General features: G+C 35.0%; 1 protein-coding gene across 3 annotated transcripts in view; it reads left to right on the top strand.

The window, feature by feature from the left end:
• The window catches only part of arhgef9a (Cdc42 guanine nucleotide exchange factor 9a), a 152819-nt gene that overhangs the window by 109898 nt on the left and 27966 nt on the right, over window positions 1-14955 (top strand). For all 3 annotated transcript variants that reach the window (XM_088925174.1, XM_088925175.1, XM_088925176.1), the window contains 3 exons: window positions 971-1168; window positions 6744-6923; window positions 8966-9198. In XM_088925174.1, coding sequence (XP_088781300.1) covers window positions 971-1168; window positions 6744-6923; window positions 8966-9198 — 611 coding nt within the window. The remainder of the gene's footprint in view (window positions 1-970; window positions 1169-6743; window positions 6924-8965; window positions 9199-14955) is intronic.

Genomic DNA, 14955 nt, shown 5'->3' with positions numbered 1-14955 from the left:
AATTTGATGCAAATCTGCACTTAGAATGACCCCATGGGATATCAAATCGATAAGAATTTAGTGCTTTTCCTGATACATGCAGCAGAGAAAATGCAGAACACCTGGTAAAATCAAATATCATCTAACTCCAGCAGTTTTCATAGTGTTTGCTCTATTGCCTTAAACAGTGGGTCGATCAAACGTGAAACATAAAACATATTTTGGCCTTACAAATTATATTCATAAAACATGACTTGAAATGCATTTCAGTGTAGTACTGCCCCTTTTCATTATGTAGGCTGACAGCGAATTTTGCCCAAAATGAAACATGTCCTTTAATTTTCCAGTCATGACAGTGTCTAAAAGATATTTCAGTATTCATGCCCTAAAGAGGAAGACCTTGCTTCATTATGAGCTTATCCAAATGTCCAGAAAAGATGTTTCAGAAGCCATTATACAAAACAGTTTATATTTAAAAAACATAAAGTGCCAAACCTATCCTAGAACTGCAGCACTATACAGTATACTGTATACAGTACATATATAGTGTATGAGCAACTCACCAAGTCAGATTCCTTGTAAGTGAAAACTTACTTGGCCAATAAAGTGATCTATCTATCTATCAAGACCTGTATTGTAATTTACAGTAGCTGCTTTTTAGTCTCCATTTTACTTCATGTTTGTTCCCTTTCAATCTTTAATTGGATTTAGCTTTATATTTCATGGGGCTCATGTCATTTACAGTCTCTTAAAGCAAGTCCTTTATTTTTATACTTTTTTGGTAATTGCATTATTGTATTGATTTCACACATGTGACTAACTGCATTATAAACTGCTTGAGGGTGAAAGCCTAACTACTACTTACAAATCCTACTACTGTACAGCTGGCCAATGTTTCTCTTGGATATATTTGTTAAAATATGGGTGAGTGATACCTTTGAATGGTGTAATGATGTTACCGTGCTCATCTTTCTACATTTAATGTCACCAGTTATGGGTAAACCAGGAAGATGGTGTGGAAGCAGCAGAGGGGAGCAACGAGGTACAAAATGGCCACCTGGATCCCAGCAACGACTGCCTGTGTCTTGGAAGGCCTCTCCAGAACAGGGATCAGATGAGGGCCAATGTGATCAATGAAATTATGAGCACAGAGAGACACTACATTAAGCACCTGAAGGATATCTGTGAGGTAAGCCTGGAGTAAAGAGTATTCATTCTGTAGCCTCAGCGGGGCTTGCTTTTTCTGTCCATTTGCTTCATTGTAGTTGATATGATGTTCCAAAAGCTGCATAAAATAAACACCTGCTTTCATTGAACCATTTTTGCCCTAGCTAGGAATCAACAAAGTCTTGGCCCTAATTAGACAGCAGCAGATCTACCAGCCAGTACAGCTGTTGATGCTTACACTGCATAACTGTGTCTTACCTTAAAACTGCTGGTCTTTATGAAGCTTAATTATCAGCCTTGAGAATCCTTGGCCTCGGATGATTACTTGTCATGATAATTCATCACGCCAGCTCTCAAGAATACTGTAGCATTGGCAAGCAGAAGGAGGAAACTTGAACACCGTCCACCCCCAGCTCTTGCTAATAAAATGCAACACATTAGGGGTATCCTGGAAAAAAATATTTGAATGGGATTTGTTGAGGAGCTATTAAGGAACTGCTGCTGATAATACTATTCAGACATAAGGCTTCCTCTAAAAATGAATTTGCTCCTTAGTCCTCATATAGTTCCTGACATTACAATTGTCAAAGTAGAGTAGCAGAACTGGTACGTTTATATGATTAGCATTGTTTTTCTCTGGGGAAGTGTTAATTTTATGCAGCGAAACACACAAAATCCTACAAGTATTAATTAAGAGGTTAAAAGCACAGATAGATCAAAGAGGCCTTCTGGTTTAGCCTGAAGTAGGGCCTCATTTCCCTATCGGATTCAAAGTCAGCTAGTTACAGCATTCATAGATACTATGGTCTTTTGTAATATTTTAAAAACATTTATTTACAGTAGGAAGAACTTTAGTTACATTAAGGAAGTTACATGCTAATCATTTATTCAGGGTTTTGTTTTTTCACTACACAGTACATACATTTGAGTAACCCAGTTGACTCTTGTAGGGAGGAAAAAAACAGAATTTTTAAATCCAGAATTTGATAGTCAGTGAACTGACAACACATAGACAAATCATGATTTTCTCAGTTCAGGCATATTCCTACTGCAGTGCTCTGATCTGACACATCCATGGCTACTCATTACTTAGTGTCATTTGGATTCAATGGTGCAATTTTAACTCTCCACAATTTTTGGCAGCTATTAAACCAGCCAGAATAAACACCCACTGCTTCAGTATTTTAAACTGCAGATAATAAGGGATGACTAGAATTGTCATTCATTTTTGCTATTTCTGCTGCTTCTGGATATCTTGTTTTTCTTTTCACAGGGCACATTGTGCCATCTGTTGTTCTTTAACTTAAAAAGTTGTATTTACTGTGCTGTGAAAAAGTGGATTTTCTGTAATTAAATTTACATTTTCCAAGGATTCTCAAGAGTTTAACAGACCTAAAATTTCAACACCAAAAGCTCTATGTCTGTCTACTTATATCCTTACATATATACAGTATATATTTCTCTGATAAAATGCCACTCAGAATGTAGGGCAGATGTTGTAAAGTATATTACAGTTCCTCATTATGTTATGCAAAGGATATTGAAAACTTGAATTTTATACATTTGAAACATTTAAGCAAGTGTATTTACATTATTAAAACTACTACATGTTCTTTAGGACAACATACTGGCTTCTTTTATTGGTAACACTTTATCTGAATGTGGTGTTATATAGGTTATATAGCTGTAATAACATTCATAATCATTTATTACTTTTTTTCAAATGCAGTTAAGAATATATTCATTTTTTAAAAGACAGACACAACAATATTAATAATGACCCTAACCTTAATCCTGTAACAGTGCCTAGCAAAAGTATTCAGACCCTTCTTGTGGTGTCCATTTTGTGAAATGACAAAATTGTACATGTACATTTTTTCAAATTAACATTTTATTCAAAATCTGAATGCTCAAACTGAAGAAAATCAAAGTGTAACATGTATCAGCAAATCCTAAAGAGAAGAAAAAACTGAAATATGTTGACTGCACAAGTATTCAGACCCATGAACTCAATATTTGGTAGAAGCTGAAATTATAGCTGCAAGTTATTTTTTCAGTATGCATCTAACAACTTTGTACATCGGCTTGGTGCAATATTTTCCCATTTTGCTCAAGATATCCCATGTTGCTTGGGTATCACTTGTGAGCAGCAATTTTCAAGTCCTTCCACAGATTCTCAGTAGAATTCAAGTCAGGACTTTAACTGGGCCACAGAAGGACTTGACCTTTTTTCTTATACCACTTCAGTGTAGCTTTCACTATGTCCCCCTGAAAGTTTAATTTTTGTCAAAGTTTTAATTCTGAAGGCAGGTTTTCTTCTCAGATGATATTTACTTTGCTCCATCAACGGTATGTCCCCAGTTCCTTATGCTGCCACCGCTATACTTGACACTGGAGTTGATGTTGACTCAGTGGTAAACTGTAATGAGTTTGTATCAAATGCAATTCTTTTTTGTAGATTTGTACGAAAAAGTTGGAATATTGCCTCCTACTAAGCCTTCATCACATGTTTGCAGAAACAGTAAGGGAGTTTGCAAAAAAGTACATGCGGGGTTCAGTTATTTTTTAGAAGCCCCCTTTGTAGACTGACCAGAATATAGTTGATGCATTGATATTTTCTCCCATCTCAGCCACTGAACTTTGTAACTATTTCAAAATTGCCCTTGGCCTCACAGTGGCATCTCTCCTCCCAGTTTCCCCCTTGCCCGACAGCTCAGTTTGGAGGGACACTCTAATCTAGGCTGTCTAGGTGCCTTTAACTTCTTAATGAAGTAGTTCTTTGACTTCACCATGCTCAAAGTGATATTCAGAATCTTTGAAATAATTTTATACCCTTGTGATCCGTGCCTTTATGCTACTTTAATCCTGAGCTGTTATGAAAGCTCCTAAATGTTCATGGTTAAATCTTTCCTTGAAATTCATTACCTGACTGACGGACCTTACAGAGACAGGGGTATTTATTCTCAAATCATGTGAACTGTTGTTATTGGACACAGATAAAGACCACTCACCTAATGTGTCTCGTTAAGGTATTTAATGCCCCTAAATTAATTGATAAACGGGTTAAATACTTGAGAAATCATGACTTTGATTTTTCTTTAAATAGGTTATTTTATTTACTCTATATGTATACTTATTTGCTTTTGATGTTTTGCTTTGAATGTGTGGAGTAGATTGTACAGTATATATCAAAATATTAATTGCTACTTCAAGTGTCATGACTGGAAAGAAGAAATTCCAGTTTGACAAAAATTTCAGTCTGGGTCTGATTAATTTGCAAAGTACCATATGTTTTTTGAAACAGTTACAAGTGTTAATGAAGTGTCATATACTGTATAGCTTCCAAATGGTGTTATGCTGACTGAATAAGGCCACATTTAAATAAAGTGTTACCTTTTGTTTTTTCTTCTTGCTGGCAAAAGATCCTTTGGAAAGGGTTTCTCCACATTATTAGGGATTATGCCAGAGGACTACATACATATTGAGATATTGGGATGATTTAGCACGGTATAATTGCCTGCTCCATGTCTTAATCTATAATTTTTGCTTTGTATTTTAAAACTTGTGTTATTCTAATTTACTAAACTGTACGTGTAGTGTTCTGGCAATCAGCTGTGACTATAATTACAAGAAGCAATTTTTATAAACATAATCATAGTTTAACAAAAAAGTAAAATGTAGAAAATCACATTATGGACAATGTATGTTGGACAGCAATAGTAGGACTGTGCAGGTAGTATATGTTAACACTTGAAGTGCACTATTTTTATAATTCTTTATTATGATTTTAAACAAACGTTTAGCCTCATTTCATTTCGTAACTCAAAATATACTTTAGGTTGAAGCATCAATTTATTTAGCTTTAAAATAGGTGGTTCTGATACATTAGAGGAAGTCATAAGCGACCCCTTTGGACCATGGAGCTCAGTACTAAAACTTGTTTTTTCATTTACTTTTGTTAAGAAAGAAGGAGGATTGGATTTTGGAAACTTGAAATCTTGTGGAGCACAGGTTACATGGAACTAGTTTACATTTAACAAGGCAGGCGAGGTGAAATTGTTGTCTGGATGCTAAATGTAAAGGATTATGATGTGAAACCTGAGAAGTAGCGATTGAGAAGGGTCAACATTCAGCTCAAGAGTGGAGCTCTGAAGCAGCATTATATCAATCCTCAGTCTCCAGTCTTGGCTGCACACAGTATGCATTATTAGGATAGTAACAGGGACTTTATTTCTACATGTTCTGCCTGTTCCTGGCAAGCGGTGCTCCTAAGGGAATACACGAAAAAGTACTTAAAATGCTCTTAGATTTTCTTTATCTGTCATCCTGCAGTCATTTTTTATTCCATTGGCTTGCTCACTACTGACATTCTTTTATATTGCCTTCTACACTGTCTTAACTTGCTGTTTGAAAGGCAGAAAACTAAAGTTTTTACATAACCAGGGTAATACATATATTTATGGAGTGAAGTATGGTCAAGGTCATGGAAATTCATCTGTTCATTTAAGGCAGTAAAGCACAAGAGCAAAAGGTTGTCCACATATAGTTCTGTATGCATAAGTGGCATGTGGTGCATTTTCAAGAAAGCAATGCAGGAATAACCTGTTAGTGTGTTTTAACCTATAGAAGCTAAAAAGCCAAATGTGCTATGTAATATCTAAGATAATACGTAGATTGTATTGCATTTCTTGTAATAAAATAGGACAAATGAGATTACCAAGAGGAATTTGTACACATTGACATGTACTGTGCATGTGCTAACTGTCATGCTGTTTTACTAGTAAATTTTGTTGACGTCACAGCACAGTAACAGTAAGATACTGGAATGGCTGATATGACATGCTGAGCTCATGTAGCGTGGCAAGATAATGGGTACTACGATGATAGCACTAATCAGATTAGTGCCACTCTGCAACATAAACTATGTATGATGGGCAAACAGAAAAATAATATAATTAAATATTTTTGATGCACGTTAATATCAAAATTTAGATCTGTCTGGTCATGCAGTGCATGACCTGATTGCACTGACTGCATGCTCTAGGTATGCAGGGATATTGGTTCAAAGCTATGCTTGTCACAGTATTTCAATCACTATGCACCATGATCTGTAACATACTGTATCTGTATTATTGTTTCCGCTCACTGATTTGAACGTGGTGCAATCGTATAATCAGTTTTAAAAGACATAATTTAATAAAGATGAAGAAATATCTACAATATGGATGCATACAAAAAGTATGGGTTTCACACAGAGACATAAAATAGCCTAGTTACAGTTACCCCCTTAGAAGGAGATCAAATAATCATTTAAAAGATACTAAAGCAGAAAGGTGTGTGCTTAATCACCAGTAGTTCTGTGGTAGTCATAGAACTCTTATAATGACACTCATGACTCATCTTCTGAACAGCTCCCTCATATGGAAATAGTGTTTTTCACTTTTCTTCCACAAGATAAAATGGTTCCTTGCTTGATAAAATTTAAGATGGAGTATTCCCGAGTGAGCAATCATTTAAAAACAAATTTAAAAGTGGTTTTACTTGTAATGTAGTGACTGATATTAATTTTGATATTTTGTTTAATTTCTTCTTTCTAGGGTTACTTGAAGCAATGCCGAAAAAGAAGAGACATGTTCAGTGATGATCAATTGAAAGTTATCTTTGGGAATATCGAAGACATTTACAGATTTCAAATGGGATTTGTACGTGATCTGGAGAAGCAGTACAATACTGAAGAACCTCATCTTAGTGAAATTGGACCTTGCTTTCTAGAACATGTAAGTACAGAGCATTGCACACAGGAGCATTGGAATTGCTTAACCTTAATTATGCCAGACATCATTTCATCAGACACCTGACAACTTTTGCTTTATTGACCATTAGAGGTTGTTTGATGTTTTTTTTTTACCAGTCTTAGGCGAAAATCAGAAATGTTATCAGCAAGATAGATCCTCAGTGATCTCCTTTTAATGATAAAATAAGGCAATTTAATATAATATTTTACTATTTAAAATGAAGTTTTGGAAACTCAGAGGTAACTGTGGATAATGTATGAGAGTGCTACTGTAAATAGTACAAACATACAATAATTATAGGTAACTACTACTGTATGTATTTTCTCATCAATACAGCAAAATATATAGTTAATACACAGTTATTAACTATGAAAGATTTTCTGACAGTGAGGAAAATTTAAATCCTGTAATGTAGACAGGCTCATATACAATCTGACCAACAGATTAAGCCATAGAAAAATAGATAAACTGTATTTAAACACAATGAATAATGTTTAGTAGAAAGTGTTTTAAAAAAATGCCTTATGGATTTGAAAAACTTCATGGAGTACACAGTATGTGACACTGAGTTCTGGAATGTTCTGGTTCATGCAGTCTGAAAAAATGATTGTTGGCTACTGTTTTGACTGCCTAATCACAAGAACTGAATATGATTATACTGTACTAAGTGTAAATATTGATTATTGATTGAAACATCATTACACCTGCAAATGAAAATTATCCTTTGGAGTGACCAAAAGGCTTTAAATGACTTTTATTTTAATAATTGGTTTAATATTCCAGATGCCATCATCATTTTCAGACGTTAAAATGTTAAACGTAATCTTTTCAGGGTTTGAATCAAAAGATCAAGGACTGTCAACTTTACATGAATGGTTATGACACAGTCTGTGATATCTTCCAGGAACATTAATGATGCTTCTTATGAGAAATAAAGCAAATCTGTGAACAATGCTGTCTTTTAAAACTGATTCCCTGCTTACTGTATAAATGCAGTGATGCTTACAGGTTTTCATAAACTGGAGTGAATAGTGCTTGGAGTCAGTCTTGATAGAAATTTAGGATTAAGTAAATCCAAAGCACAAATCATATTAATCCAATTTTAAGATAAAGTGCTTTCCAATTAAAGTAAGCATTGCTGGTTTCACATGACTGGTCTGATAACACCCAAATGTGGCTTGTAATTATTTAAAACACATAACATTGCTTAGATGTCTTTGTCTGCAAGACACAATCCACTTTTGAAGGGTTATTTATATATTTAAACACTGCCATTCTGTTCAGCATGCTAAAGCAAAATATTTTTGTATCTAAATTAGCATTTTGAAGGTTGAAGAAAAGTTATGGTCCAATAGGAAAGCTTTGTGAAGTCTCATAATAACAGAGCAATATTTAGAAATTGAATTCTGCTGAGTTATACAGTTAATCAGCAAATTACCAGACTCCTTTTATTGTATTCTTCATTAACATGGGACAAATGTGATGTCATTGGATATAAATATACTGCACCTAACATTTCTAAGTAATTTCTCTTACTTAATTTTTAAAGGTATGAACATTTCTGTTTAAAATGAGACAGTGTTAAAGTTTTCAAGTCTAATATATGGATAAAAGTACATCCAATGAAAGTTAATGTGATGACATCGGTTGGTGCATAAAAAAATAAATGCAAAGAATTTTATGGTACAATTACAGTAATTCTACAGAAAAAAAATATTGTTCCTACAGTATGACTATTTTATTAACAGTGTGGTCAGTGACGTAACAGTTTTTCTACAAGGTAATATTTCTTGTGAGTTCTCATACGTGATCTTTTGTCCCATATAAACTCTGTAATCCGTCATCTTTCCAGAGCAGTATGACACAGAACACCTTCATTTAATAAGAGCAGTTGCTTTCAATGGGTCTCTTGCTATTGAGCGTTTAGCTTCCTTATATAATCTGTGCTTCTCACTTTGCAGACTGATTCTCTATAGTTCTCACCTGATCTGTCTTTCCCTATTTCATTGTTATTTGTATTGCAGCAAGACGGCTTCTGGATTTACTCAGAGTATTGTAATAATCATTTGGATGCATGTATGGAGCTCTCCAAGCTGATGAAAGATGGCAGGTACCAGCATTTCTTCGAAGCCTGTCGTCTTCTTCAGCAGATGATCGACATTGCTATCGATGGCTTTCTGCTCACGCCGGTGCAGAAGATATGCAAATACCCTCTGCAGCTGGCTGAGCTCCTCAAGTATACTGCCCAGGATCACAGGTAAAAAAGGCATACAATAGGATAAATAAAACACAGGGTAACATTTACAAAGAAGCTAAGTAAATCCTAGCTGTTATGCCCAATAGCAGATGTCTACATAGAGATGAGAATAAATGTAATGTACCGCACATAACAACCTTGGAAAAGCCAGCTTTCCTTTTTATGCCATTAGTGTTTTGCAAATATGCTGTTCTCATACATTTTCCGTTTAGTAGTTACCTAGCAACCAGCAAGGGCTCTCCTTAATTGGGAAGAATAATACATTAAGATGCTTCACAAGAAGCCTCTGGAGTGTTCATTTCATTTAGATGTACAGCACATTTGTGCTCTAATACATGATAGACATATAAGTCTTTCATATAGGTTTTTATTTAAAATGAAAAATATGTTTGAATATCTTGGAGGTTGAGCAAGGTTAGTGACTCAGTATTTCAGTTTTACTTTGTTGCGTTTAAATCACTATGTAGAATTATGAAAGGCAATGTTAGTAGTATAGTCTGGAAGGCACAAATGTAAAGCTTATAAACATTACAGTTCACATCTAAACCTGTTACAGAAAAATCTAGTAATTTTGTCACATTTGTGCATTTTCCCAGTCTCCATAGAATTTTTTTTTTGCTGATGATTAGCTTTTCTGGGAAGTGCATAATTGCATTCTTATTATCACTGGGTATTCAGGATTGACATGCAAATAACTTCAGTTCACATAATGACAAAGGCAGATAAAAGTCAGATTAAAACAGAAAAGCAATCACATGACAATGCTAACCAAAGGTAAGCGTGAAAGTGCGAATTATGTAAAAAAGGCGTTTCTTGTATTTGGAAAGATGAAGATTAAGCTTCTGGCTCAACCAGAAAAAAAGCACTTGGGATGCTGCTTTAGTTGTATAGTCCAGATGAATTGATTTAGGATTATATTACTTTCCTGCTATAAAAGGGTTTTCTCAACTGGGTTGGCCAAGTGCTGGCATTGTGGGTTGTGATTCCACCAGGGTTTTATCAGAAACTACAGGGACTTGCTCCACTAGTTAGTGCTAACTGTCTTGCATGGGAAGGTTGAGTTCACACTGTGTCAAATTGCAAATGGCTTGTAGGTGGACTAATCAGAAGAGTGCATTCACAAGTGCATTCACAAGTTCTCGGTCTCTCTGTAATAATAAGGCAAGATGATTAACAATTGACAGCTTTAAATTGGGGGAGTGAGAAATATAGCAATGAGCAAAAGATGTGCAGTGCTCAATTGTATTTGATTTATTCAAATATAGTAAAGATATTTATCAAGCGAAATCTTTAAAAAATAACTAAAATACTCATCAAAGATTCATCATAACTCTTGCATATAAAATAAGAAACATTAACAAACATTCTGGTATGATGTCCTTGAGCATTAAACAGTCCTGGCAATACTGATACCCATGTAGATATCTGGCTCTGGCCTGGGGTCATTGACCTGGTCTTCTGACCTAGCTTTAGAGAATTTTAGAACAGACATCTGCTTTTGTACGTGACACCACAGAAATAGCTGAAAGGCGGGACAACATCATCAAGAGTAGTCACTGGACCATAAGTAGAATGTGGACTCTTTAACCCCCAGTCATGGTAATAAAATGGCTGGACTGGGGCTATAAAAACACCTGTAAAACTGTTCCAATTCGGGGTTGCAAAAAACTGCAGGTTGAATGACTTTAGTAGGGTGTGCTGGCCTGTGATCTGCACTCACGGTGTTCTTTTAAGAAGAGATCTTATTTAAGACATCACCATACATTCGCTTCACCTCATTTTGGTTTTAACTACACAACAGTCAGCCTAGTGCTCATTGTGTGTGCATCTTCATTGTCCTTCATCATGCTGTAAGGGAAACATGGTTATTTCCATATATACTGCCATCTATTTACAATCAACAGTTTGTAGCAACTCATTTGGCAATGGACACTGGGTATCCAGTGCACAGCAGCTCAGAAATGTATTTAATATTTATTTATTTAAGTTTAAAATAGACCACCTATGAAATAGTATTTGATGGTGCACTGTATCTGCTTTAGTGAGCACAATCATTTTTAGTCTATGACATGGGAAGCTTTTTCACAGAAGTCAGAAGTGGAAGATCTTCCTTTAAGTATGCTTCAAGACTTAATGCTTAGTACCTTTACCAAGTTAAGTGATTCACTTAAGTTGGCATTTGTAATTGCTCCTCTTAACTGGGTGCAGATTTCAAAAATCATCTTGCTCCGTGGCATATGGTTTTACAATATTGATTTTACTGAAACCCTGTATTAGATGTAATAAGTGTTAGGACATAGAAGGTATCTATTTGTTTCATATTAAGCCAGTATTTTCTTCAAATAAAAAAATACAATTAAGGTATTCTGTTTAGATGCATTTTTCTAAACTTTAACTCAGTCACTATCACTATTTTGTCACTATCACTCAGTGACAAAACAAAATGGTGTCGTTTGGTTTTGATGTATTTAGGGTTGCCATACTGTATGTCTCAGTAAATGGGCTGGTCCATTATATTTATATTTTGTAGAAATCATAAACAGAAAAGTTTCAGACTTTTTTCCACGTGCCTTTTTTCAGGTTTTGACAAGTGTATTTCAAGACTATGTGTTTGCCCAAAAAAGTCAACTGAAATAGTTTAAAATAATTCCTATTATGTTGATTTGAACAGCTTCACAGAAGCAATCTCGTCATTCCCAACAAGATTTTTCTGTAGTCAATTTTAAATAAAAGGTATGGAGTTTCTCTAAATGGGATATCAAAAACTGTAGCATAAGCCACTGAATGATACAGTACATAAAAAAGTAACAAAAAATATGGTTAGCCTCATTTACTTGAATTAATTAGACCAGCACCATTTTATCTAATAAAAGAAAAATGAACTTTTATATTTAAACATGTATTCATTGGGGAGTGCTATTTTGATGCTATGTTATGTTGTTTTGTTTTTGCCAGAGGGAGCATCTAGGCAGATTCAGTAGAGACAAAAAATAAAAGGGAATTTGTTATGTTTTTAGATAAAATGGAATAAACAACACAATCATAGGCTCAGACTGAGTCTAATGAGGCGGAGAAAATAAAACTGGAACAAGCTACAAGCCTGCCTATTAAAAAATAATATCTCAAGAAGAATTTACCAGTGCATACTGTACATGTAAAAACAAAATGTAGCTGCAATCATTTATCTTATCTAATGCATAAGATAAGAATACTTCTCCTTAGAAGCATTAAAACTAAGATGAGAATCAAGAACAAGGTTAAAATTAAGGAAATATTTAAAGATGAAATGAAATAAGTGCCCCATTTAAATTGTAACAATGTTCTTCTGCACAGCAATCTCCACAAATAATTCCTAAATCAACAGGAAAAACATTAAAGATTTGTAGTACATAATAAGCATCAGCACAGAAGTTTATTTTTCACAGCGGACATTTTGCCTTGAAATGCCCCAGTGACAGAGTGTTGGGTATTTTACCAAAATGAAATGAAATTTCTGAAGTTGGAAGCGATTACGTTTTCTAGCTTGTTTTAATATTTTTTTAAATGAAAGTAACATTTTTCACAGAATCCATCATTTTATATGCCACTGCTAAACCATCTCCATCTAATTTTAAATGGTGTCTGGCTCACTGCCCTTTATTCAGGAAGCAGCCCATACCAAACACTATAATGATTTACAGTAACTCTGAAATTTGTGCTATATTTTGGTCTTGATAATATGTACTGCTTTCATCTAACAGAACTGTTCTGTACTTCTTAAAATAAGTATTTGTTTTGATTTATTGCAGAATCATTTGTTCCTGCACACATACAGTATAAGTCATGGCTTTATTTCTTCCCTGTGGGGGCTGAGACCTCAAACACCCCAGGGTAAAAAAAATGGGCCAAAAGGCATCATTGATTAAACTGAGGTGTTGTCTCTTGAATTTAAACTCGGCAACTACAGTCAAAAATATCCTTTGGACAATTGTTATGGTCAAAGGGCATCTGAATACACCATTTTATTAAGCAGAGGATCTTCCATCCTTGTAGCGACAGTAATGCCAGACAAATCCAAGTCTGCTTAACAAAAAAAATACTTAATAACAAGAAATATTTTCTTGAGAAGATGAAGAAATCCACCCCTAGTGCACAGTCCCATCTGAATTCTCCAATATCATGTGAAAAAAGGTGACATGTCTACTCTTAAGGGCATGGAACAAATTTTGGGGTGTTGATCCCTTAGAAACATCTCTGAGCAGTCAGGTTCTACAGGTAAAATTTAAAAGGATCAACTGCTGCTCAGCTTTTAAAGGCCAGCTTGAAATTAGTCTGAATAGTATCTCAAGAAATGGCTTCTTTTAATAGAGGCACAATGTTATGCAGGATATCACTGATTGCAAAAGTTTAACGTGACAATCTCAATAGGTGAGTAAATGTGGCAAGTGGGGTGATCTTGCCTCATTGTTCTGGTTCATAAGCATTAAGCATTTTAGGGGTTAAAACAGAAATTGCCTGCACCAGGAAATACCTTGAGCATACATCTCTTAACAAAAACAACCCAGTAAGTTATTACAGGTGTGAATTGGAGATCATCGAATGCACTGTAATGTCTAGAATAATATCTTTTAGATTTTTAAAAGTAATTGATATATAGTGTGTTGCAAAATTATTCACCCCCCCTGAAATGTTATCACATGTTGTTGCTGTCTGAACTTTGCAATTAAATATCTGGCACTTTCAAACAGGACTTTATATAGTCTTTATAATCTGCACAGTCTGTTCCAAACTGATAAATCAAAATATGCTGAAAGAACCTAAATACATTTTTTTAAAAAACAAAAAATTCTCCATTGCTGAGGTATTCAACCCCTTGATCGGTTCAGGAGAAAATAAATAGTTGATCACAAAATTAGTATAATGGTCTTTGTAGTTAAGCAAAGTGATTAAACCTGACTTTTTTATATTTTTTTTATAAGCCTCTGTAATGTCTCGCCGATAGATTTCCAACAATACCTCACAAGATGATATGACAAATTGACTATGGGAACCAGGACGCTTTTGAACCAAATAAAGAATACTTTAATGGTAAAGATGTACAGATAAGGATTTTTTATAACTATGAAGCCATCAGTGACTTTGAAAGATTTTAAAAGATGAGATGAGAGCTACTCTTCTACATTCACAATATCACGGTTCCTACACAAAGAGCCTGCATGGGTGAATGACAGGCAACAAGCTATAACTAAAAAATAATATCTTAACTCTTGTTAGAGAGATACTGATGACATATGGTTTTATGGTCAGAAGAGAAACAATTTGAAATTTGTGGTCTAAATACAAAGGGTTCTGTCTGGCACAGGCCCAGTGTAGCACATCATGCAGTCAGCACCATCCAAACTGTCAAGTATGGTGGTGGCATCTACATGTTTTGGGGATGCGTCACATCAGCAGAGCCTGAAAAGCTTGTTAGGACTGACAGAAAGATGGATGATGTAAAGTACAGCCGAATCCTTGAGGAAAACTTGCTTGAGTCACCGAAGAAACTGAATCTGGGTTGAATTCAAATCATCAGGAGAATGACCAGAAGCACAAGCACAAAGTCAGACTGAAGTGGTCTGACAGGAATAGAGGGATTCTTAGAAGTCCTTATTGAATCCAACAGAAAATTTACAGTATGTGGAAACATGAAGATTGCAGTTTATCAGTGACTCCCAACAAACTTGTCACAAATTAAGGGATTTTGACATCAACTTGCAGTGCTGGTTGGAATCTATC

The sequence above is a fragment of the Atractosteus spatula genome, chromosome 9 (genome assembly GCF_055471065.1).
Source record: "Atractosteus spatula isolate fAtrSpa1 chromosome 9, fAtrSpa1.hap1, whole genome shotgun sequence".
In the NCBI taxonomy this organism is placed as follows: Eukaryota; Metazoa; Chordata; class Actinopteri; order Semionotiformes; family Lepisosteidae; genus Atractosteus; species Atractosteus spatula.
Note: the sequence above shows the minus strand (reverse complement) of the source record. Positions and strands in the feature narration are given on the sequence as shown.